The following is a 26,457-nucleotide window of genomic DNA, read 5'->3' on the forward strand; positions in this document are numbered from 1 at the left end:
TGAAATCAGGGTCTCCAGTGATCTAAGCAAGAGCTAATAATGGCTTGGTATGGGTGGCAGCAGTAAAGACAGAGAAAAGCTATATTTTGGAGGTCTAACTAATAGATCTGGCTGAGGATATCAAAAGAAGGATGGACCGTAAAATGATTTCTAGGTTTTGGGCTTGAGCAGTAGGGTGCATGGTAGGGTCACTTACTGAGATGATGAAGACAGATAACTGAAGCATACACACAGGTAAAACTGCAGGCAAGCTTGTGGGGGAAACAGTAAGGAAACAACACAGGTTTCTAGGGCTGTGTCCATTTGATACCTGTGGTCATAACATTTAAAGGAAACTAGTTCCACTGCCTGATTCTTTTCCTCAGGAATGTCTTGACTGTTCTGAAGCAGACCCAGAGGATAAACTGAGTTAATATAGGGATGGGGGTTTGCCAAGGAATAAACTGGAAGTAGGCAAGGGAGTTGGTTACAATAATGCAGGTACTATAAACTACCTTCACAAGTAAGGGAAGAGAGGAGAGAGTTAACAGGTAGCACAAAGTAAACTTTAACAGAAACTTTAACATAAATATCTACAAACTATCCATAATATAGTGAGAAAGATATTTCTCTTGTGACCCCCTAATAGATGCCGGTTTGAACGAACGTCCTAGAATCTATACAACGAAGATAAACTGATTATTAATTTTGAGGTAATTTTTCCTTTACTTGTCTCAAGTAATATTGTAAAATATTATACAATTAAACTATCCTATAGTAACACTTCAAATAGAATGAGAAAAAAGTCCTTACCTCATGATTATAATCCAGGATTCCTTTTAAAATTTTCTTTAGATTGCTTATCTGTTTAAAAAGAGAGAAAACAACTGAGTAAAAGGCAAGCACAGATCAAAATATAGTTTAACAGAAAAATTTCTGAATCAACTAATCATTTTAATCATAAAGTAAACACAAACAATAAAATTTAATAGCCTATATGAATTATTATGGACTATCAATGGCTTAATTTATTTGATATAAAAAATTTATAAAACAAATTAAGTCTCCAATTATCTTAAAGTTTCAATGTTATGACCACACTGAGAAAAAATGGAGGGTAACTGAACAAGACTTAACAGTAAGATTAAATTATCTAGATTTTCTCCGGGTGAAGAAAAAACATGCCACCCTTAATGAAGACCAAGTTCAGCGCTGTTTTCCTTAGAAAAGTGGAGGTTAAATTCTAAGGTTAGAGCATTAAAAATAAATTATAGTAAAAATTGGCCTTGGAAATCTCTTAAAGTAACCTATCACGTATAATGTCTCCAAATCCTTCCACTGTCAGAAACAACTGCTATTTCTTTAGTTGAACACCAAAGTAAATATTTAGGAGCTATTAGATTAAAAAAAATCTTGAAATGCTAGCATCACACTCAGCATTGCAAGATACTTGTGCTATATGAAGCATCCTAGAAATGAGACAGGATGAAGGACCAAAAGATATCTCCCAACACTCACTCACTCTGGAGCAGAGGTTTACTGGCCATATGCCATCGGGGTGAAATGAAAGGCAGAATGACCTGCACTATTTACTGTGAACTGGTATTCCTCACCACCCCCCACCTCCCGCCTTTTTTGACCCAACTCACATGGTTGAATTTATGTTAAGCTAAATGTATATATGATATGATTCTGTAGATCACCTATCCAGCCATAGCTAGCCAATGTTAGCAGTTGAAGATGTCCTAGGATAGAAGACAGTATCTGTGGCTATCAAACAAAATAGGCTGAATCATAGCAATGCAACCCAGTGGTTAGTCAAAGACAGTTATTTATTTTTTTATTTTTGAAGATTTTATTTTTCCTTTTTCTCCCAAAGGCCCCCCCTCCCCCCCCCCCCCCGTTCCTCGCTGTGTATTTTCAGTTGTGAGTTCTTCTAGTTGTGGCATGTGGGACGCCACCTCAGCATGGCCTGATGGCCTGACAAGCGGCGCCATGTCCGTGCCCAGGATCCGAACCAGTGAAACCCTGGGCTGCCGAAGACATACTTATTTTTAAGGGAGAAAATAAACTGAAAACTTACTTTTAAAAAAATCTCAAATAAAACTAAAATGTTTATACTTCTGGAAAAATCTGAAGACATGGAAGATACATACTTTATTTCCTTTTTCTAGGATGTTCACTTTTTCCTATCTTAATATTTTAATTAGAAAGTTATAAAAAATCAATGTGTTCATTTAAAATGATAGTTTATTTCCTATTAAAAAAGCTATCAATCTCATTATTAACCCATGGTTTCTTACAATTAAATAAATAAAATATAGGATAAAATACAGAGAACAGGAATGCAAATCAGAACTGACATTTTCAGAAGACCATAATATACTTTTTCCCTTCTCTATATTACTGCCTTTGCCACACTTGTGACACTCCAGACAGTGTGGTGTGTTTATGTGCGTATTGTGTGTGTGGCAGGTGGGACATCCAACTCTCTCTTTGGTCAAGCCAGCAAGCAAACATAAAATGATTAGTAGCATTATTTTAAACATTCATGAATTGTTTTAAACATGTTATAACATTGAGAAGTAATCATTTTAATTGCTTATTCTTGAAAGACTATTTAGAAATTAAAACAGTGCCATTAAGCAGTGTCCATTCACTCTAGCTTAGTAAAAAAGAAAGAATTGGATTTTGGCATGCTCAATAGCTAAGCAATCAAATATTTTTCATCAAATGCATGTTTTATGGGGGAAATATAAAGACAAACTAAGCTTAGCTTAAGTCCAGGGGCTTCATGTGCTTAATCATTTGCATTTCTGAGTCTCTACCAACCTATATCAAAAAGAAATGGATTCAGAGTTTTCCAAACGGCTAGCCATGACCATTACTGGGTTACAAAAATCAATTTAGTGTAAGAAAATGATCAGATGGAGAACAAATCAGTGGTTGCTCAGGATTAGGGCGAGGGGTCGTGTGGATGTGGGTATAAAAGCAGCAGCAGGGGCTTTGCAGAAATGGAACAGTTCTCTGTCTTCATGGTGGTGGTCCTCATATGAATCTACACCTCAGTAGACCTGCACACACAAACTCAAAAAGAGGGTAAGACTGGTGAAATTTGAATAAACTGTGGATTGTATCAATGTCAGTTCCCTAGTTTTGATACTGTATTATAATTATGCAAGATGTTACCACTGGAGAAACTGTTAAAGGTACATAGAACTTCTCTGTACATTTTTTTTCTGCACCTTTGCCCCCTGTGAATCTATAATTATTTCAAAATATAAAGTCAAAAATATAATTTAGTGGGTTGCAACTAGTATTTTAAAAAATGTAACAGAAACATCACTGCATAAAGTAAGGTTAAAAATTTGTTCAACTATATATGCATATACATTTAGCTGGGCAGCAGGTTGCAGTGTAAACTATATTTCTTATTGTGGGGTTTTGGTCAAAGAAGCTTGAGAAACAATAGAACTTAAGACTACTAGGAAGGAAATAAAAATAGTTCATTCTCTGAGTGTTTTGGACACAGTTAATGATCAATATTTTCTCACTATTAATAACACTAGCAACTAACATTAGAAGTGTCCTGAACTATCCTAAGTGCATCACATATATTAACTCATTTATTTCTGTGAAGTAGATTCTATTACAATCGTCATTTTACAAATGGGGAAACTGAGGCACAGAAAGGTTAACAGACGATCCCAGAGATAGTAAATGGTAGGGCTGTGATATGGACACAAGCACTCTGGCTCCAGAGACCATGCCCTCAGTCACTGTGCTTTACTGACTTCCACTGTATCTTGGGGAGCAACTTCAGGCTCCCCCTAATCTTCAATTCTAGATGATTTCACTAGAAGCTAGGTTTCTAACACTCACTGGACATACCAGAGCAAAAATCAACAAATATCATACACACATAAGATTGATTAACATGGAAAAATTTTTTTAAATACCTTTAGTCTCCAATTATCTCCTACTTCAGTTTTGATTCTGTTTAGCCAATTTTCATCAAAATATGCAGGATCTCTGCAAATAAAAAACTAGCATATTAAGATCATGTAGCTATCAAGCTAAAACAAAGAAAATCAAAACCCATCCTGTATCATCACTTAACTGCAACAAAAAAAAAAATGTATTTGCCACATATCAGCCACTAAAGAACCCAGTACATGAGACCAGATGCAATTATACATTTCTCTAAAATTAACTGTTACGAGCTCATTAAAAACTATATGTTTTATTTAAAAAAAACCCTAAAAGGTCAAAAATAACATACAGTTAACATATTTTAAAAACAAATTATAGACTAATCTGGAATTGACATAATTTGTAAATACCACACTAATATCTAAAAACAGTTAAAATTAATGACACAATTTTAAGTAGACAAAAGAAATATATTAAGAAGGTTAAAATAAGCTTTTCAGTTAATATTTCAATGACTTCTATCACCTAATACTTCAAAGGTCACAAATAATGTTGACTAAATTTCAATTTCTTTAAATAATATGAATTGAGAAGCTATATTCTCAGATATAATACTAGGCATTAGACAAAGTTGGACACTGTCTCTGTTTGCAAAAGGCTTAAAATCTAAGAGTACATTAGTGTGGACAAACAAATTCAAACGACAGAAGCTGAATATACTTATGCTTATTTTTCTTAGGAAAATTTCTCAAACTTCTATAAACGCTAGAAAGAAAAAAAACTTTTAGTCCAGCATGATCTTCATTTTGAAGTTTTTGAAACCAATACGCTAAGAAATTAAATTTGTTCAAGATCATAGACTGAACACCTATGTCTGTCCTGCTCTAGCAAGTGCTAAGTCCAAGATCTTTCCATAACATCACAACTGTCTCCATTCATCTCAAAAACGTAATAGTAATGAGAGAAACAGCTTAGAGAAAATCTACATTTCAACTTATCCTGTCAATCAAACTGATAAATACAATCTGTACTAAATTTTGTTCAAATTATCTTTAAACAAAGTAATATGCTACTTAGAATTTTAAAATTTTATTAAAAAAGAAAAACTGCATTTATTTAGGCATAAGTATTTATGAAAAACAGTGTAAAAAAATTACCTCTGTAGAAATCTATTATTTTTGAAGACTATCAAAATTAACATACTAACTTTACTGTCTCTCTGCTTTTAAAAACAGCTTTATTGAGACATAATCCACATATGATACAACTCACCCATTCAAAGTCTATGACGCAATGGACTTTAGCATATTCAGAGTTGTACAACTACCACACAATCTAATTTTAGAACATTTTCATCTTCCCCAAAAGAAACCCTGTATCCATTAGCTGTCACTCCCCATTTACCTCTCTCTCTAGCCCCTAGGAATTACTAATGTACTTTCTGTGTCTGTGGGTTTACCTACTGTGGACATGTCATATAAATGCTATCATGCTCTGCGTGGTCTTCAGTGTCTGGCTTCTTTCACTCAGCATCTTTTTAAGGTTCATCCATACTGCAGCACGTACCAACGTTATTCCTTTTTATGGCTCAACAACATTTCATTTACAGATATACTACATTTTGTTCATCCATTCACCAGCTGATATACATTTGGCTTGTTTCCACTTTTTGGCTATTACAGATAACAATGCTTTGAACACTTGTGTACCAGTTTTTGCGTGGACATAGGTTTCACGTGGGTATATGCCTGGGGTAGAATTGCTGAGCCCCATAATAACTCTGTGTTTAACACCTGAAGCATATTTTACATGTGGGACGCCTGCCACAGCATGGCTTGAAAGGCAACACGTAGGTCCACAGCCGGGATCTGAACTGGTGAGCCCCAGGCTGCCAAAGCAGAATGTGCGAACTTCACTGTTGCGCCACCAGCCAGGCCCTGCTCAGCACCTTTCCATGGACTTAGTGGCCATCTGTGTATCTTCTTTGGTGCAAAGTCTATCCAGAGTCTTCACCTATTTAAAAATTGGGTTGTCTTTTTATTATTGAGTCGTAGTTGTTTTTTTGTTCTGGGATTTTTTTTTAGTATTCAAAAAGCCCCTTATCAGGCCTAATCTCACATTCCATGAGTTGTCTTTTCACTTTCTTGGTGGCATAATTTGCAGTACAAACATTTTTAATTTTGATGAAGTTCAGTTTATCTATCTTTTGCTTTTGGTGTTGCATCTGAGAAGCTTTTGCCTAATCCAAGATCAGGAGGATTTACTCCTATGTTTTCTTGTAAGAGTGTCACAGTTTTAGGGCTGTGATCCATCTGTGCACAGTGTGAGGAAGGGGTCTAACCTCATTCTTCCACACGTGGATATTCACACTCATCTATTTTTGTTTTAAGCTTAATCTAGCTTCTTTAGTTGAGGTTCTTTTGTTTTTTAAGTAAGAGAAACTAATTTGAGCAAACCTGAGCAAAAAAAGGAACCCTAGTGGAAGATCACTGAGGGATACTATGGCACTGAAAGATAGCTGGCCCTCACGAAGTCCTGGAATAATGATCCAGAAAGCTGTTAAGAATCCAGATAGTACCCTCTGACTTTTCTCTTTGTTTCTGTCCATTTATACCGTTTTCTCTCTGTAGATCAACTTTTTTCTATTTCTACATACACAATGCTGAAGATAACTGCAGACGTGTCCAAGTCTTCACTATTTCAGTTCAAGCAAATAGTTTAAAGACCAGCCGTCACTCAGTTCCAATTCTGAATTTCCAGGAAAATCTTAATGATCCAGCTAGAGTCTGTTTTTCATCCCTAGTCCAATTATATGTGACCAAAAGGATGGAAGGCTCCAAGTAGGGCACACAGAACTTTAGGTGGAAGAATTACACCCGTCACCAGAGGGGTGAGTTTTTAGAGAAAGTGACTGTTGTAAACTGCACAGACAACCCCAAAAAACCGTCTTCTTTGCTTAAAATCTCTTATAAAAATAAAAATAGGTAGTGCAAGGAAAAACAACTGAAGTGAATTCTACTAAAATATTAAGTAATTATAAAAATAATATATATTCCTCTTTTTGTTTGAGGAAGACATGCCCTGAGCTTAACATCTGTTGCTAATCTCCGTCTATTTTGTTTGTCGGTCGCTGCCACGGCATGGCTGCTGACGAGTAGCGTAGGTCTGTGCCTGGGATCTGAACCTGGGCCACCAAAGCAGAGCAGGCTGAACTTAACCACTAGGCCACCGGGCTGGCCCTTCAATATTTTTTGATATGTAAATAATCCAAAAAGCACAATCATTGCCAACCAAGTATTGTAAGTCTTTTCAACCAAAAAGGACTCATAAGGAGGGCAACTGGTAGGTTTGGTGCTACATGGCTGATGATTACCCAAAGCCAAAGCACTGGGCTTACTGGCTGAGTGGCAATTCAGAGTTACACAGCTAAAAGATACTTATATTTCACCAGAAAACCCCTTACATTATAAAAAAGAATGCTCTAAAACGTCTGAGAAATTACATACTCCAAGAATTCCAAGATTATGCGATATTTCATTTGCAATTTAGAGCAATGAATTCTTATGAATAAAAGAACTCAAAAAAATCAGTCAAATCACTATGATGCAGTTTGCTTATTTCTTAAAAGAGTATAAAAGCAAAGTCTCAGAATCACATCTGAGCTAGGAGAAGACAACAGAAACAGCTGCTGCTATCATGTGCTAAGCACCTACAAGATGCCAGGCATTGTACCAGGCACTTTACACTCACAGGCAGATCACAAGGACAGAATTATTACCCCGCGTTGCCATTAAGGAATATCAGACTCAGATATTAAGTAATGTTCCCAAGTTCAAACAAATAGTTAAGGGACAGAGTTGACAGTACAATCATTTTTGTTAAAAAATATCAGTAGAGTTCAACAAAGCACTGGTTTTAGCAAACAAGACCAAGGTCCTGTGGCTAATGAACTCCTCCATGCTCAGTAATCTAGGTCACAAAGAGACAAAGATCAACATAGCTCACCATACTCTGTATGCATTAAGGGCAGATGTTTGTTCTCATTCACTACTGTACTGCCCATTACCTCATGTCTGACACACAGCAGGTTCTCAATAAATACCTGTGGACTGAAATACACTGGGAAAGTGATGGCACTTTTATTTAATAAGCTTCAATCTCCTACTTGGGCAGAACATAGCAAGAACAGTAGTCTACAGCCTTCTCATATTCAATATGACTTTTCCAAGTAACAAACTTTGACTCAATATGCAGGCATCTAGCCATAATGTTTCTATAAGTAGTTTACAATTTCAGCAATGTTTTCTTTCTTGGCAGGGGTACTAAATTACTTTATTTGAAGGAATGGTACAAATCCAAGAACTTAAGTAGATGTTTGGTCCAACTTATAGAAAAGGCAAAGGTAACCCCAACATGCATGCACTGCCTCGGTGGATCAGGGAAGTCACCCGGTGGCTGGCGGAAGCTCCAAAGATGTCTACGTCCTAATCAGCAATGTCTTCTAAGTAGTCCTTAAAATAATGCTCTCAGGCTAGGATCAAACAACATAAAAGTTAACTTTCTCCAAAATCTTAATAGATTATAGTTCTGTACAGATATGTAAATAGCAATTGATAATCTTACTGAGTATTCTTCATGAGTAAGAAGCTAGAGCAAGAAGCTATCTTTAGCTTCTTACTATGTCCTGACTCCTATTAAGAAAAAAAAAACCACCACGAAACATACAAACCATTTCTTCTTTTTTTTTTTTTTGAAGATTAGCCCTGAGCTAACATCTGCCACCAACCTTCTTCTTTTTGCTGATGAAGACTGGCCCTGAGCTAACATTCCTGCCCATCTTCTTCTACTTTATATGTGGGATGCATGCCACACCATGGCTTGACAGGTGGTGTGTAGGTCTGTGCCCAGGATCCGAACTGGCAAACTCTGGGGTGCCGAAGCAGAGCACTCGAACTTAATCACTTGGCCATGGGGCCAGCCCCTAATTTTAATTCTTAATTCCTGGAATACACTGTCTGCTTACAGTCAGTTCCTTTCACAGAAACCGAAAAATTACATTTTATTTCTACTGCTAAAACTATTTAAGCATTGTAATATTCTTACTGAACTTCCCCAAATTAAGATGGGGTCTAAAATAAACACTGTACTTTGAATCCATTCCATTCCGTAATATGGATTTTTATTAGCAAACTCTCGTATTTTTTATAGCTATACTGATTCTTAGATCTATTTTCTAACAGTCTTTAATTAGCTAAAACACTCATTTTGGTCCCCTGCCACTAAATCTGTATTGGAGAGTTAGCTCTAATTAAATTTCACATCCATAATGACAACAAAAACACAGCAAATTATGCTTAACCTCTACTGTGTCAAAATAAGCAATCCAGGCACATAAGGGGCAGGCTCCAAACCAAGGAGAGGCAACGCGGGGCGAGTACTATAAAAGGAAAAGTATCCATTTAAGAGGCATTCCACCATTGTCCACAGCCTGACCTTCATTTTATCTCCTTTGGTCTCATCTATTTTCTTTTTCCCTCTTTCCTGAACTTTGAAAACAAAAATTAATGTCACTTTACAGGAATAACTTACTACTTCTGATCTTACTCTTTCAATTAATACATGGTTGTCATATATACATTTGGTCTTGTGTATGGTTCCTGGCACTGAACTCCTAAAACCCTTTGAATTTCCTAATAGGAGTGTCTTTTGTAATGCATAATGAGCCCTTTCAGACCACACCTGAGTTTATGCTAATAAGGTGATTTACTGTGGGACTCCTAGATAGCTTCAGGATTGGCTGGTCCCAGAGGAACCAATGTGATTAGACGGTTGGAACTTTCAGCTCCATCCCCTGACCTCCAGCAAGGGACTCAGATTGAGTTCAAGCACATGGCTAATAATTTCAATCATGTCTTATGTAATGAAATTCCAAATAAAAACCCTTCAAAACAGGGTGTGAGGAGCTTCCGGGTTGGTAAACACATCAATGTGCTGGGAGGGTAACACACCTGGAGAGGGCATGGAAGCTCTGCGCTGCCCTAACTCCATACCTCATCCTTTTTATCACTTTCATTTGGCTGTTTCTGAGTTGTACTATTTTTAATAAAACTGTCATCAGGAGGCCGGCCCCACAGCCAAGTGGTTAAGTTCACATGCTCCGCTTCGGCAGCCCAGGGTCTCTGATTCAGATCCTGGGAGTGGACATGGCACCACTCGTCAGGCCATGCTGAGGCTACATCCCACATAGCATAACTAGAAAGACCTGCAACTAGAACATACAACTGTGTACTGTGGGACTTTGGGGAGAAGAAGAAGAAAGAAAGAAAGAAAAAAGAAGACTGGCAATGGATGTTAGCTCAGGTGCCAATCTTTAAAAAAAAAACCAAAAAAAACTGTTATCATAGGATAGTGCTTTCCTGGGTTTTGGTTATTTACGCAAATTATCAAACCTGAGGGAGTTCATGGGAATTCTTGAATTTGTGGCTGACTGGGCAGAACTGTAGGGGACACTTGTCTACCTCGTGTCTGAAGTGAAGACAGTCTTCTGGGACCGCGGCCTTAACTTGTGGAGTCTGCATCAACTACAGGTAGTGTCAAAATTGAAGGACTTTAACCTTAACTTGCGGGGTTTAACTTAGGAAGTTAGTGTCAGAACTGAACTGTAGGACACCTAGTTGGTGTCAGGGAAATAGCTGATGGAAAATAACATAGTGGTAAACTCTTCTTGGAGACAAAGGATAAAAAAAGATAAAAGTTGCTTTCTTTTAATTTCAGTCAAAACTTACAATTCCATATTCACAGATTCAACAAATATTTCCAGAACACCTACTACAGAGCAGGACAAAGCGATCTGGAGTGTAAGGGCGGTGGCAATATTAAACAGGTGGTCAGGGTGGGCTACACTGAGAAACTGACAATCTCAGTGAGGGCTGTGAGGTGGGGAGGAAAAGTGCTATGTGGATATCTGATTGATAAACATTCAGGATAGAGAGAAAGGCCATGCAAGAGCCCCATGGCAAGAGAAGCCTGATACGCCTGAGGATGAGCATGGGAGCCTGTGTGGGAAAGAACACTACAGTAAATGAGGTCAGAGTGGTAACAAGTGTTCCAGATATTTAGGATCTTATACACTATTGTGAGTACTGTGGCTTTTACACTGAGTGAAATGGGGCACAAACATAGGGTTCTAAGCAGAAAATGTGACACTAAAAAATCACTCTGGCTGCTGGATTCACATTAGACTGTGGGCAGGCAAGTGCAGAAACACAGAAACTAGTCAGGAAATTACTAACGTGATATAGGTAAGAGATGACAACGGCCAGACCAATGTGGTAGCAGTAAAGGTAGTAAACTTTTTCAAACATACAGAGAAGAAGAATATTATGGCAAGCAACCATATGCCAATCACAGAGATTTAACATTCTGCCATATTTGCTCCATATTATTTGGGTTTTTTTCTTTTTTATGTTTTACTCCTAAAAACTCCACTATACATCTCTAATAAGTAAGGCACTTTCCTGTATAACATGAGAATGTATTCTCATGTTCTCATACTACACCTAATACAGAAATACTCCCAAAATACCATCTAATACTCAGTCAATATTCAAATTTCCTCCATTATTCTCTAAATGTCTTTTATAGTTGGTTGTTCAAACAAGATCCAAGAAGAATTATACATTGCATTTGTTTTTGAAATCGTGGTAAGAACACAACGTGCGATCTACCCTCTCAACAATTTCTAAGTGCACAGTACAGTATAGGCACAATGTCATACAGCAGATCTCTAGAACTTATTCATCTTACATAACTGAAACTTTATACCTGAACAGCAACTGCCCATTTCCCCCAACTCCCAGCATTCTGTTCTCTGTTTCTATGCATTTGATCATTTTAGACACTTCCTGTAAGCAGAATGATGCAGTATTTGTCCTTCTGTGACTGGCTTATTTCACTCAGCATAAAAGTCTTCCAGGTTCATCCGTGTTGTCGCATACGGCAAGATTTCCAAGAGCCATGCAACACATTTGGGTAGTGTCTGCCTGTCTCTATCTCTTTAGACTCTTTAGTCTAGAACAGTCCACCCCCTTCCTTTTTACTCATGACATTGCCTTGAGGAGACTAGGTCAAGCAGGCTGTAAAACAGCCCACTTTCTGGATTTGCCTAATTGTTTCCTCCTGACTTCATTTAACTTGTTCCTCTCGCCTCTGTATTTTTCTGTACAGTGGAAGTTAGATCTGAAGGGTAGATTAAGATATATTTTTAAAGTATAGTCATCAGGATTTCCTGACAGGTTGGATGTGGGATGGGGATAAAAAGAAAGAAAGGCTCTACGGTCTGAACAACTGGAAGGCAAGAAATGCCAACAAGTGAAATAAGAAGACTTTTGACTGAGTGGGTTTGGGATAGAAGACAGGGAGTTTTGCTTAGATATGATAACTCTGAGGTGTCTAATAGACCCGACTGGAAATGTTAAGTAGACAATCAGACAAGTCTGAGCTCAGAGGAAAGATTCACGGGAGTCATTACAACACGAATGATATTTAAACCCATGAGACTAGATGAAATCATCAAGGGAGTGAGAGCAAATAGGAAAGAGAAGAGGAACAAGGCCCGAGTCCTTAAGCACTCCAGCATCATCAGGAAGTAGGATAGAAAAGAAAAAACCAGCAAAGGAAATGCAGATCATCCAGCAAGAGAGGAGAAACACGTGGAGGGCAACAGTACTCTGGAAGCCAAATTCTAAAAAACTGTTACAGGGAAGTAAGCAGATGAGCCTGCGTCCTTCAAATGCTGCTCCACGTCCAGATAAGGTCCACATTAGTATCAGCAATGTGCAGATAACTGGTGGCCTAATAAGGGCAGTTTTAATATAATGGTGGGGAAAACCCTGACTGAAGTGGATTTACGAGAGCAAGAGGAGAGGAATCCCTGACAGTTGGGTATAGACTATTCTTTAAAGAAGTCTTGCTGCAAAGGGGAGGAGAAATGAAATAAAATAATGACTGACAGAAGAGAGATCATAATAAGTATTCCTTTCTCTCTTTCTTTTTTTTGGTGAGGAAGATTGGCTCTGAGCTAACATCTGTTGCCAATCTTCCTCCTGCTCCTTGAGGAAGATCATCACTGAGCTAACATCTGTGCCAATCTTCCTCTATTTTGCATGTGGGTTCCACCAGAGCATGGCTTGATGAGTGGTAAAGGTCCATGCCCAAGATCTGAACCCGTGAACCCCAGGCCACCAAAGTGGAACAAACAAACATAACCACCACAACACTGGGCCAGCCCCACAATAAGTACTTTAAGAAACAAAATTTATTTTTTTGAGGAACATTTACCCTGAGCTAACATCTGCTGCCAATCCTCCTCTTTTTGCTGAGGAAGACTGGCCCTAAGCCAACATCTGTGTCCATCTCCCTCTACTTTATACGGGGAACAGCTGCCACCGCATGGCTTGCCAAGTGGTGCATAGGTCCAGACCAAGGATCTGAACCCCAAAACCCCGGGTTGCTGAAGCAGAACGTGTGAACCTAACCACTACGCCACCAGGCTGGCTCCCTCACGATAAGTATTTTTAAGGAGAAAAGAAATAACACTTTGCTTGCATGCTAATGGATATGATCCAGTAAAGTAGGGAAAACTGACCATGTAGGAAAGAGGAGAGAATTGGTAAAGTGATGATTTCAGTAGGTGAAAGGCAATGGGATCCAATATACAAAGTGCAGGTACTGATTTTAAGACGGGACCTTTCCTCCCACCCCACAGCTTGTATGCAGTAAAAGGCAGCAAGGCAAAGCCAAACTGATGCTGGAAGTGGGTAAAAGTAGTCACGGGATTCTACGGAAATTCTCTTTTACTTGTTTCAACTTTCTCAGAAGTAGGATGTATCCTACTTTGTACAGTGAGCAGATGAGTGAGAGCGGGTAGGCGATACTGGAGGTCTGAAGAGAGAAGTGTGAGATAGTCATCTAGAAGAGTGAAAGGACTGGGGAAGTACAGTTTGGCTGTGGGATTCCATAAGGTAACACGTGTGGTTTCACAGTGATAAATTTCAATAAGATTCCTCAGCATACTTGTGTTTTTTTCCAGCTAGATTCAGCTGTATAAGTGAGAAGCAGAACTGAAAGGACATCAGATTTAACCAGAGTGGTGGTTTTGCCAAACAAACACAAAGTAATGAGAGAGGTGCAGAGGAGCCAAAAATGAGGAGTGATTATGATTGACTATGGAATTTCAGCTGAATAAGAGGAAAGAAAGAGAGGGGAAGGTGAAGGACAGTGCTGAGATTCCACTGGCATTAGAGAACTGAAGAATTATTGGAGACCTGGTACCAGAGGGAGTAAGATAGAAAGATAGGAAGTACTGATCTGACAGTGGTAAAAAAAAAAAAAAAAAACCGAGGGGCCAGCCTGGTGGCGTAGTGTTTGAGTTTGTGTGCTCCCTTCAGCAGCCTGGGGTTCACTGCTTCGGATCCTGGGCACAGCCCTATATATCACGCGAGCCATGCTGTCGTGGCATCCCAGGCAGAATTAGAATGACCTACAACTAGGATATATAACTATGTACTGGGGCTTTGGGGAGGAAAAAAAAGTTGGGCAACAAATGTTAGCTCAGGGTCAATGTTCCTCATCAAAAAGAAAAAGAAAAAAAGGACTTAGGTGAAACTCTCTAGACCATTCAAAGGCTCAAAATTATTTGGGCACCACTCAGAGGTGACCATGAAAATCACAAGATCACTCTTCTTAGAGCGCTAGAACCAGGGCTGGTCAGGTTTCAAATGAGCCTTCTCGAACTCCATCAAAAAGTCTGTGTGCCTGTATATGTGGAGAGATGTGTCATGTCCGTCACAGAAGAAAGCAACAGCAAGCTATAGTTTTCAAGCACGAGTCCCCAGTCCTCAGGTGCATGGATTCTCTGAAATGCAGGCAACTGAGCTGCTTCCCAGACAGGCAACCCTACACAACTCACTGCAGGGTGAGCAGCCGCAAGCCTTAATTGAATGATGACACGATTCTCAACAGAACCGCAGCAAACCACAGCTAGTCACATGCAAATCTTTTAGCATCATCAGGCTGACAGATGATCAGGGCTTCAAAAGACAACAGTATCCCCAAATCATGTCACACCTAATGACCTCTTAAAGTCACAGGTAATTCTTTATTTGAACAATTTCTAGGTCAAAAGTTGAAGACAGCCATACAGAATCAATTTTATAACCATTATGTTTTCAAAGTAGTTAGAAGGAAAGGATCACGTATGCTCTATATATCCCAAACAAATATTTCATTCCTTTAGTCATTCAGTAAATATAAGCACTCTTGATGCAGACTGAACCATGAGAAACTGCTGTTATTTGACCGGTTTTGACCTACAAAGAAGGGCATTTTCATACTGTTCAACCCAACACCAGGCATTGCCCTAGGTGCTAATACGCAACAGTGAACAAAACAAATTCCCAGCCTCTGTGTGGAGCTTACATTATGTGTGTGTCTGTCTGTGCATGTTTGTGGAAGGCTGGGAGGGGGGAGCAGCAGATAAATAAACAAGCAAATATATGGTATATCAGATGGTATTAATACTTCGGAGAAGAACACAAAAGGTTAAAAGGGATACAGAGTAGCCCAGGAGAATGGCTGCTGCTTATTTTATATGGGCAACCAGGGAAGGCCTTACTGATACAACATTTGAGCAGAATCCTAAAGAAAACGGGAGTAAACCTCTTACATTCTACTACAGTGGTAAAATAGGGTCATTAACATGTAAATTTCTACCAAGTTATGATGAAAAACACAACAAATAATTCTGCTAAAACCACTGGCACACTACAATAATACAGCTATACTTAAACTTGCAGCCAGTCAATCTGTACCTAAACAAGTACGCGCCATCAAAATTACAGCTGCTGCTTACCGTTCTTATTCCATAGGCAACACAAGTTTCATGTAAGCACTTTTATTTTTTTGTCCATGTTTTCAATCTAATAAATATCCATGTATAAGAACATGCAAGACAATAAAGTAATCTATTCTTACATCTTTTGAAGAACCTGGGCCATCACAACCCCATTCGTTAAATCTTCCACGGTCTGGCATGATGCATCCACATTAAATGTCTGGATCTGAAAAAAAAAAAAAAAAAGCGGGGCGGGGGGGAGAGGGGAGAAGATTCCATGGTTAACTACACAGAAGATTTCTCAGGCTTGTTTTTGTGATTACCTCATCTTGGGAGCTGGAACAAAGTTTAAAAAGCAGAACAGTTGGAAATTTTTTCCCTTACGGGAAATTTCCTACAGGTTATTATTTAATTTTTTCCCTTCGGTAAAAGAGAAATTGTGGTGGACCCTGGGTGACTTTCCAGCATCTGTTGTCCTCACAGATGACCAATCTAAGAAAGTCATGGCACTTTTTATTTTAAATAGAGTTCATAATAGTTTACATCAATGTGAGATTTCAGCTGTACATTATTTCTTGACTGCCACCACAGAAAGTCATGGTACTCTGATCCTCTCCACCAGTGACTGACTCAGGGATGCACAGGGCAAACACAATTTGGAACAAAGAGATGCAAGGGGATGCTCACTTGAGCTTCTAGGAAAAAAAAACCCAATCTCTTCTGGATGGGAGTAAATGCGCTGCCTCAAATGCGACCAGCAGTCATCTTACGACCATTAAGGGAATTACTCTTAGGATGAGGCCAATGCACTTGATGACAAAGAAGAGGGATACAAAGAACTAGGTCCTTGAGGCCAAAATTGAGCCACAGAATTAAGAAAACTTGAAGCCTCCTATTATGTGAGATAAGTTTCTTGTTTAAGCCTGGCCAGGTTGAGAATGCTTTTACTTAGAGCCAAAATACCTTTATACTGACGCAGAAGTCACAGTTACTACAATTAGGTTAGATATGCACTCATTTTGATTTTAAATGTATTTCTGAATTATTAGAACTAACTTAGTACTGGTCAACATGATGTGGCCAAGAAACAGCAGAAATTATTTCTATGAGTAAGATAATACAGCTAAAATGATTATACCCAGTAGTGCAACCAGGACTTAGAAGGAAATAAATCACTGAGAATAGACAGATGCAGGTCATGTTCTCACACAGTTTAATGGTTAGTAAAATGAAAGAGTTTTATAGGAAATGTAAACAGCAAGCACAAAGATTAGAAGTGAGAGTGTGGTGCAACCTAGGAATGAAAGGCAGTTTGGGATGGGAATCAGAGGAAGAGATCTAAGAGGGAAAAGCGTAAAGCAGTGAAAGATAGGGTTAAAGAGGAAGGATTACTGAGCATAACCTCATGAGCCACGTCAGGACTTTATCCTAAGAGCACTGAGGAGGAGGCAAAGGAGTGTCAGTAGGAGAGCGAGGCCATGAGAACTGCGCTGTGTAAGGATCACACTGGCTGCAGGACGAAGACAAGACCGGAGGGGAGGCAGGGAGGCCTATTCCAGCAGGTTTATATACGAACGCAGACGAGGCCACGCTAGGTAGTGACAATGGAAACACTGGAAATAACACTCAGGTAACCATTTGTCAACACATATGTTTATTTATTGGGGTATAATCCTAGAAGTAAAACTGCTGAGTCAAAGTATATGCACATTTTAAGGTTTTTGATAAATATTGCCAAACTGCCCTTAATAAATGCTATAGCGATTTACTAACAGCGGGTGAGCATCCACTTCTCTCTACCTTATCATCTCCCAATCCTAAAAAAAAAAAATACTATTGGGGGCTGGCCCTGTGGCCGAGTGGTTAAGTTCACACGCTCCGCTGCAGGCGGCCCAGTGTTTCGCTGGTTCGAATCCTGGGCGCGGACATGGCACTGCTCATCAGACCACGCTGAGGCAGCGTCCCACATGCCACAAGTGGAAGGACCCACAACGAAGAATATACAACTATGTACCGGGGGGCTTTGGGGAGAAAAAGGAAAAAAAATAAAATCTTTAAAAAAAAAAGTACTATTAACAAGCGCAGTTAGTTTCTACGTGTTTTCTATACAGGAGAGTCTTGTGGGTAGTGATGACTATGGTGGTGGAAACCAAGGGATTAATTATCGTAAAGATTGCACAGCAGGTGGTTTTTACTTAGGTATTTATGTAAGAGAGGTGATGAAAAGAGGCCCTTTCCCAGCCACCTCCTGACACTAACCTTATACATGGCAGAAGTTCAGTAAATAATTAGTAAATGAATAAAGAAAACAAATAAACATCATCTGCAGGCACTGATACTGAATTTTACTCCACACTACCTCCAGTTGCCTCCTCAACGGTAATACGATAATGATGTAGTTTACAAAGAAATAAGCATCTGCTTTCATATTACAGGTGCTAAATCAATCTCTTTCTTGTAGGTTTGTTTAGAATGAAAAAGAGGCAGCAGTGTGGGCCATATCTCATTTCTCTCTTTATCACTAACCTTAGCACAATGCCTGATACAGAATAAGCCCTCAGTGAATATGCTTTCAATGTAATGAACTAATCCTATCCCCAGCTTTGCTCCTAATTTGCTGCCTGACCTTGGATGTGCCACTTTACCTCTCTTAGAATGTTTTTCAGTATAGATTGGGAAAAATACCTTACGGAGAGGTGTGTGTTCCTTAAAGAATGAATGAGAAAAAGAACCCCTATTAGGTATTTTGAAAAGTCTAAAGCAGTGGTTCCCCAACTTGGGTGTACATCAGAGTCATCTGGGAAGCTGGAGGCGGTTGGGAATCTATTTCTAACAGGTTCATTGAATAATTCTTAGGCATCGGGACACTGATTTGGCATTCAGAACTCTCTGATCCGAAGCAGGAGCAAATATAACAGATGAAAGATCAGAAAACCGCCCTTGGCCAATCAGAAGAAACAACTCAACACAGCAGGTAATTCAATAATGCAAGTAATTTAGTTGTAAGGCACTATCTATTTCTCTCTCAGGACTTAAAAAAAAACAACTATTTTCATTTTGATTTTTAAAAGGTGGCTTCCAAACAATTAGTTTCTCTGTATTGGCTCTTGAGGTAAATAGCAGCTCATGAGGGCTACAAGATGTCCACCTTTGCTTTTTTTATTTTTTTGAGGAAGATTAGCCCTGAGCTAACATCTGCTGCCAATCTTCTTTTTGCTGAGGAAGACTGGCCCTGAGCCTACATCCATGCCCATCTTCTTCTACTTTATATGTGGGACACCTACAACAGCATGGCTTGCCAAGTTGTGCCATGTCGGCACCAAGGATCGAAACCAGCGAACCCAAGGGCACCAAAGCGGAATGTGCGCATTTTGCTGCACCAGCGGGTCAGTCCCTGTCCACCTCTGCTTTGAGATAAAAGTAAAGCAGATGCCAAAGAAAATCTATCCCTGTGGAGTTTCCTTTTGCGGTGGTGAAAATGTTCTTGGAATTAGATAGTGGTGATGGCTGGCTGCACAACCTTCTGATCATACTACAAACCACTAACTGTACACTTTAAAGAATGAATTTTATGGTATGTATATTATATTTTAATTTCTAAAAAAAAATCTATCACCTACCAGTTCTCATAAACTCTGAGTTAACATCTACAGGATATTTCAGGATAGCAGTACAGTAAAATTTAAAGATAACTGTACCTAACTGCATTATGGCATCAAATTCTACCCGGAGGGTCATAACCTCTTTTAATTCCAAGCAGCTCTATTAACACCATCCAATCCTCTCCCTCCCCCCCGCAAAAGCACGAGAAGAGTAAAGCATGAGATCACCTGGAACTAGTACTCTAGAGCAGTGGTTCTCAACCAGGGGCGATTTTGCTCCTTACCAGACATTTTTGGTTGTAACAACGAGGTGGGTGCTACTGGCATCTAGTAGGCAGAGACCAGGGATGCTACTATTAAACGTCCTACAACGCACAGGGGACTGCCTACAACCAAGACCCCAAGTGTCAATAATGCTAAGGTTAACAAACCCTGCTCTGGAGCAGTGGTTCTCAAAGTGTGGTCCCCAGGCCACCAACAATAGCATGACCTGGGAACTTGCTGGAAATGCAGAATCTCAGGCCCCAGCCCAGACTCACTAAACTACAAACTCTGGACATGCGGCCTAGCAATGAGTGTTTTAACGAGACCTCCAATGATGCTGATCAATGCTAACATATAAGAACCACTCTGAGTGTTAAATTGAACACAATCAAAACACAGAAGTTTTGTTCAATATCACTTACAGGAGGAAACAAAAAAAAGGACTTGAACCCAGGTGGTCTAATCTCAGAACCTATATTCTTTTTAAAATTTTTTATTTATTTTTGCTGAGGAAGATTTGCCCTGAGCTAACATCCATGCCAATCTTCCTCTATTTTGTATGTGGGTCACTGCCACAGCATGACTGCCAATGGGTGGTGAGGTCTGTGCCTGGGAACCAAACCCAGGCAGCCAAAGTGGAGTGTGCCAAACTTAACCAGCAGGCCACAGGGCCGGCCCTCATACTCTTTTTTTTTTTAAAAAAAAATTATTTTGAGGTCATATTGCTTATAACTGTGTAAATTTCAGGTGTACATTATTATATTTCAGTTTCTATATAGACTGCATCATATTCACCACCAATAGTCTAGTTTTTATCCACCACCATACATATGTGCCCCTTTACGCTTTTCACCCTCCCCGGACTCCCTTCCCCTCTGGCGACATGGAACCTATACTCTTAACTACCATGTTATACATAGCCTTGATTAAAAAAAAAAAGTGCGGCCAGGCCAGTGGCATAGTGGTTAAGTTCATGTGCTCCACTTCGGTGGCCCCAGGTTCACGGGTTCAGATCCTGGGCATGGACCCACCGACTGCTCATCAAGCCATGCTGTGGTGGCATTCCACATACAAAACAGAGGAAGACTGGCAAGATGTTAGCTCAGGACAATCTTCCTCACACACACACACACAAAAGAAAATGAAAGCCTTAAAAAAATACGTGCTTTAACGTTTGTACATCTGATTTTCTCATTCCTACATTAGAAGACAAAAATTGTTGGTACAGTGGAGTTAGGCAGAGCAGAGAGGATGGAATGAGGAGCACATTATCATAAAAAATGATACCCTCCCTAATTCCATACACTGGTACGCATTTTATAGGCTGCTAAAGAAGTAATACAGAAATTATAAGGATATGTTACTGCTGCTGGGTTTCCCAGAAGAGACACACTAAGCCCCTGTGATGATCCTTCCCCACTTATCTTCCTGCCATTAATTGACAGCATTCCAGATTCCTTCTGGCTTTTCAGTCTCTAAAACATAGGGAAGAGCAATCTTTTCATGTACATTTCAAGAAATTAGGCTTGACAAGTGTAAGAGGAAGGGCAGATTTTCCGAACAGGTAAGAATACGTTTTGACACAGAGGGTGGGGAGAGGAGGCAGAGTGGAAATTCTCAAGCACATCCTGCTGAACTTGCTTGCTGGGTAAACTTTGATCTGGAATTTAAGCTTAAGATGTTTTCCACTGTAGGATGATACTCTGTCTTTTCATAAGTATTCCTCAACAAAAATTTGAAACATTTGTTCCTGGGGCTAGTAAGCTCTCTGATAAACAGCCATTTATCCAGCGTTTGGGGCAATGAGATGTTCCACGGAAATGAATTCTACATCAGTGACTAACAGTCACTCTTTAAGCGCTTGAGCTTTTATTATTCTAACCATTTCTATCTAGTACAGGAATTTCTAAAATATACTATATACCTCTTACCTCAAACTCGATGGCATATAGTGAAAATAACCTTTTATTTGATATTCAGGATCATAATTATGATCTTCAATTACTGAACATGGAGGCTTCTAGAAGTATATCAGGCTGTCAGCTCAACATCTGACTCACCCAGACTGAACTTCCAGTCCTTGGGTCTGTCACTGACAGCTGTCTGTTTTGCTTAGGGCTGCACTTACTTTCTAACCTGCTGGATGCAAAGAAACCACACAACTAAGTTGCCTAGAAGTTTATGTAAAACAGAGTAAGTTATTCTAAATGGGAGTCTTTTTTTTTTTTTTTTAGTGTATTGCATACATTTCTTCCCTTACATGTGCTTTTGGGATTGTATTCAGCATTACTCTGGTCTCCAGATATGAGGGGTGCTACTAGACTAAACATACACTTTCAGCCACCTCAAACATTTTTCACATAGACATTTATTTTGCGTTTTGTAACAACTAAATGAGAACAAACCTCACATTCAAATTCGTTTAATTTGAAACATTTCAATGTACAATGTTTTAAATTGTTTCCAAATCTTAGAATTGTATTATTTTCCTGTGGATTCTCCCCACCAGTTTCCTCACTGATAATCTCTAATCTTATCTTCTCCAAAATTTTTCTTGATGAGCCTTCCTGTGACATTTCAAAAAGTCTTCTCTATGACACCATATTCCTTGACCTCTCTACAGTTGATAACCTGGATTATCTGTTTTCCTGACATTTTAGCAGATTCTAAATAGATGCTCTTGTACTGTGTGCTTCTGTTAGTATTCCTTCAAACTTCCCTCCAGGATTCTTCCTCTACACTTTTATCAGCATTCCTCACTCAAATTAGTGCAGTATCTTTTTGCAGACGCCCTTCAAATACACTTCTTTGTTTCCATGACTTATCTTTCTAGACTTTAAACAATGGAGGCCCACTTCAGATTCAATTAGCTTCCTCATCTTTGCCCTCTTGCCTCTTTTTCTACAATTGAGGAAGGCACTACTTGTACAGACTGAAAAACACACATCTTAAGATCATCAATCTTCTATTTACAACCGCTGACACATCTTTTTCTTCCACAATATCAAAGAATGTGGTAATTCTTTCCTTTATCTCTCCCCTGCCTAGTCAAACCCTGGCCACCTTACGAAGCTTACCAATTTCTCTCCTCTAAAATACAGCAGTGAAACCCATCTCCCGGCCTGAAATTGGAACCCATGACAGTCGTAACCTGTATGTTAACTACATATTGCTAGAAACCATCTGAAATCCCAAGAATGCCCTAGTATAAAAGTTACTGACTATGTGAAGCTCTATTATTATATACAGCTTCATAAAACATAATTTGATTCGTGACATAAACCAAATTATGAAAATCTCAAACTATTTTCATTACGTTTGTTACAACCAGCCTAAGGCAATGCTTCTCTAACCTTCCACCGGAGTGCCCCACGCAAAGAGTGACGTCAATACTCCAAGGATCCGAACTTGTAACCCACGGCACCGCTAACAGAATTTCTGACATCTGTTTTACCTTTGACATTAAAACAAATGCGGCAGTCACCTCCATAAATATATTAGTGTTTTATTCTAGAAATGATATTTTACATTTTAAGCAATGAGTAAAACGAATGCTCCCTAACGAAGCACTAGGTTTATCCTGTGGTTCTGCAGACCTCTACACACGCACACCAAAAACTGGAATCACAGTTTGAGAAACACACAAGAAAGGGTTTATGTTCAGCTCTTCAAGACGCCGCCAAATGTACGATAGTCGGCATGAGAATGGAACACATATTTACTCCAAAAAGTGAGAATTTTAATAAGCGCGTAATAACTTAAAATTAGGATCCCACAACGTCGCCCCAAAATGTCGAGTTCCATTACTGATTCCCAAACACCTTCCAGATTTATTTTTACCTTCATCACCTCTAACGAGCATCTCCACACCGCTTGCTTTCTAACCGCCCAAGCGCATCTCGTGTTTTCCCTACTCTCCCTGAAAAGTGCTGCTCGCTTCCTCCCCGGAGCGCCGACCCCTCCCGGGGCTCCGCTCCAGGCTCCGCGCGCGTGACAACAAAGGCGAGGGCCGCCGCCACCGGGTCCGAGGGCCGCAGCCGGCGGCGCGGGCGGGGGACGACCGCGCACAACTGCGTGCCGCTCACCGCGCCGCCCGCACCCCGGCCCGGCAGCCCGGCCAGTTCCCCGGGACCCCGCGGCCGCCGCCCCGGCCCGCCCCGGTGGACGCGGCCCGCGCCCCGGCTCCGCCCGCCCAGGCCCCGGATGTGACGGCACCGCCGCCCTGGGCGCTCGCCCCCCACTCCGGCGTGGGGGATCCCGGAAAGGCGGCCTGGGGGAGGGGTCCCGACCCGCCGCGCGCCACATACCCAAGTGAGAAGGCTCTCGCACAGCTCCACCCGCTCCACCGACTCCACGCTGAACATCTTCCCCGGCTGCGGCTTGGCAGCGCCTGCCGCCTCGCCAGAAACCGCTGCCGCTCGGGCTGGGCCGCGTCGGGGGACCGGGCAGCTGACGGGGCCTCTGGCCCACCTCCTCCTCGGGCCGGGCGCCGACGCTTGTCCGGCGCTCCCTGCGGCTCCCGCACCGTCACCCCCGCGCCCCTCCTTCTCCTCTCGCTCGGGACCGCGCGCCCGCCGCGCGCGCCCGCCGCCCCGCCCCCGGCCTCACGGCCCTCCCCCCGAGAGCGCCGGCCGGCCAGAGGCGGCCGCCGCGCCACTGCGCACGATCCGGCCGGCCTCCCGCCGCGCGCCCGCCGCCCCCGCTGCGTCTCGGCGCGCACGCGCACGCGCACGCGCCCTCGCGGAAGCCCGGCAGTGCGCGTGCGCCGGTGCAGCGCTCCACAGTAGAAAGGGACAGCTAGTGGTTGCCCGGGAGGGTGGCGGGGGCCGTCCCCGGAAATAATCTCTGTTCTCAGTCACCGGGAGTTGGCGAGGTATCCTCTGCGGTGGAGAGGTACGCGCCCCCCACCCCCACCCCCCGCCGCCGCACGCGGCGGCCACTCCCCCGGCTCCGGCTCGCGGGGGCCGCCGGGAGGGCTCAGGCGTGCGCGGCCTGCCCGGGGGTCGCCTCGGGGCTGCTGAGGCTCTTCGGGGCGGGGGAGTTGCGGCCTCGGACCCCAGGACCCCGCCTTCCTTCTGGAAGCCGTGGTCTAAGCCTGGAGTCGCCCGGCTCGGGCCCAGACTGCCCCGGAGACGTGGAAGGGCAACGCGGCGGGCGTCCCGGTGGTTCTGGGCGGGCTAGGCCGGCGGCGAGGAGAGCCTGCCGCCCCTTCTGGGTCGCGTGGAGCCTCGGCCCCCGAAAGCCTTAAAGTGGGGAGCGGTGGGCGCCGTTCGCCCGTCCTTGAGGACCCCCACGGTTCCTAGGGCCTGTTTCTCCTAGGGCCGAGCTGAGAGCTGGCCTCTTCCTAGTGACTAGGTAGATCCTCTTGAGCTCTCACCTATTAGAGGCCTGAATCTCTGCAGAACTACCAATAAACTTTTATGAGATGTAACATATGCAGAAAAGTGCATACAACGTACATATTTAAAGAGTCATTAATAATAAAACACCCAGATAAAAATAAAGAGCATTGCCGGTACCTCAGGAGTTTCACCCGCACCTTGTGTTCCTTTCTGAGCACAGTTCCCTCCATAGACCGACGTTGATGATTCTTTTTCTTATAGCTTTACCTCTTATGTATGCATGCCTAAACAATATAGTTTTACTTTGCCTGGTTTTGGACTTTTATGAGTGGAATCATGTAGCTTAGAATTAATAGTAAATTTGTGTATATCTATAGGTATTTTTCATTGCTGTCTGGTATTCTATTGTATGACTAACAGTGTGTCCATTGTACCGCTGATGAGCATTTTGTTGTTCCAGTTTGGGGCTACTAAGAACAACGCTATAAGCATACTGATACCTAGATACTAGTGCAAACGTGGAAGAGTTTCTTTAGGATACATGCCTTGGAGTTCCAGGAGAAATGTTGAGTCATAGTTAGGCATAACTTTACCAGATAATGCCACACTTTTATTTGGGGTGCAGCAAAGGTAACTTCCCAGGACACGTCTTTGGTTTGCAGTTCATGGAGCCCTCCCTCACCCTTTTCCCATTAAGAGGAGGTTTTGTCATTGAGCGTTCAGAACTGCCAAGACAGCGTTGAGTTTTCAGTGATGCATAACAGAGTACCAGTTGACAGTTCACACGTAATGATTTATCATTTTGCGAATCTGAAAAATCTTACCCAGAAGTCTTCTCGAGTCTTTCAACGGTCTTTCTTTTAAACATTCTTCCCTACACCAAGGCCAGAGAAGCCTTTAGAAATGATAAATATGTATCTCTCCTGCCCTTCTTTCTTCTAATGGTGCCTCTGGATCTTGGTCAAACCAGAGTTCCTACATTCCATGCTAGTTGTTTCTGTCGAACCCCTAGCACTTTAAGTGATCATTACCCTTGTTAGACAGGTAAAGGTAGTAAGTAAACCCGGCTCCTGGGCAACTTGTCTTTGGATGTGGAGGACAACAAGATGCTAGCCTTTTCTGGAGGACTGTGGGATAGTGAGCACTTTTACTCCAGCTGCTCAGGTTTTCAAGGCTTTGACACAATTGACCTAAGCCGCCTTTTTTTTTTCTTGAGGAAGATTAGCCCTGAGCTAACATCTGCTGCCAATCCTTTTTGCTAAGGAAGGCTGGCCCTGAGCTAACATCTGTGCCTATCTTCCTCCACTTTATCTGTGGGATCTCTACCACAGCATGGCTTGCCAAGCGGTGCCATGTCCACATCTGGGATCCAAACCGGGGAACCCCAGGCCTCCGAAGCGGAACGTGGGAACTTGACAGCTGCGCCACCAGGCCAGCTTCCTAA

General features: G+C 41.5%; 2 protein-coding genes across 6 annotated transcripts in view; one reads left to right on the forward strand and one right to left on the reverse strand.

The window, feature by feature from the left end:
- HOOK3 (hook microtubule tethering protein 3) overlaps positions 1 to 24,308 on the reverse strand; it is a 106,619-nt gene extending 82,311 nt beyond the window's left edge. Inside the window, exons 1-4 of one of the 3 annotated variants that reach the window (XM_046648401.1) lie at positions 23,979 to 24,308; positions 15,946 to 16,031; positions 3,939 to 4,011; positions 793 to 843 (exon numbers count right to left, since the gene is read on the reverse strand). In XM_046648401.1, the coding sequence (XP_046504357.1) occupies positions 793 to 843; positions 3,939 to 4,011; positions 15,946 to 16,031; positions 23,979 to 24,035 (267 nt within the window). In that variant the 5' untranslated portion in view covers positions 24,036 to 24,308. The other 2 variants (XM_046648402.1, XM_046648403.1) reach the window with 2 other exon arrangements.
- Positions 24,309 to 24,410: 102 nt separating this feature from the next.
- The window catches only part of RNF170 (ring finger protein 170), a 30,071-nt gene continuing 28,024 nt past the window's right edge, over positions 24,411 to 26,457 (forward strand). For all 3 annotated transcript variants that reach the window (XM_046648404.1, XM_046648406.1, XM_046648405.1), the window contains exon 1: positions 24,411 to 24,564. The gene's annotated coding sequence lies outside the window, so the exon portion shown is untranslated. The remainder of the gene's footprint in view (positions 24,565 to 26,457) is intronic.

The sequence above is a fragment of the Equus quagga genome, chromosome 22, assembly GCF_021613505.1.
Source record: "Equus quagga isolate Etosha38 chromosome 22, UCLA_HA_Equagga_1.0, whole genome shotgun sequence".
NCBI lineage: Eukaryota > Metazoa > Chordata > Mammalia > Perissodactyla > Equidae > Equus > Equus quagga.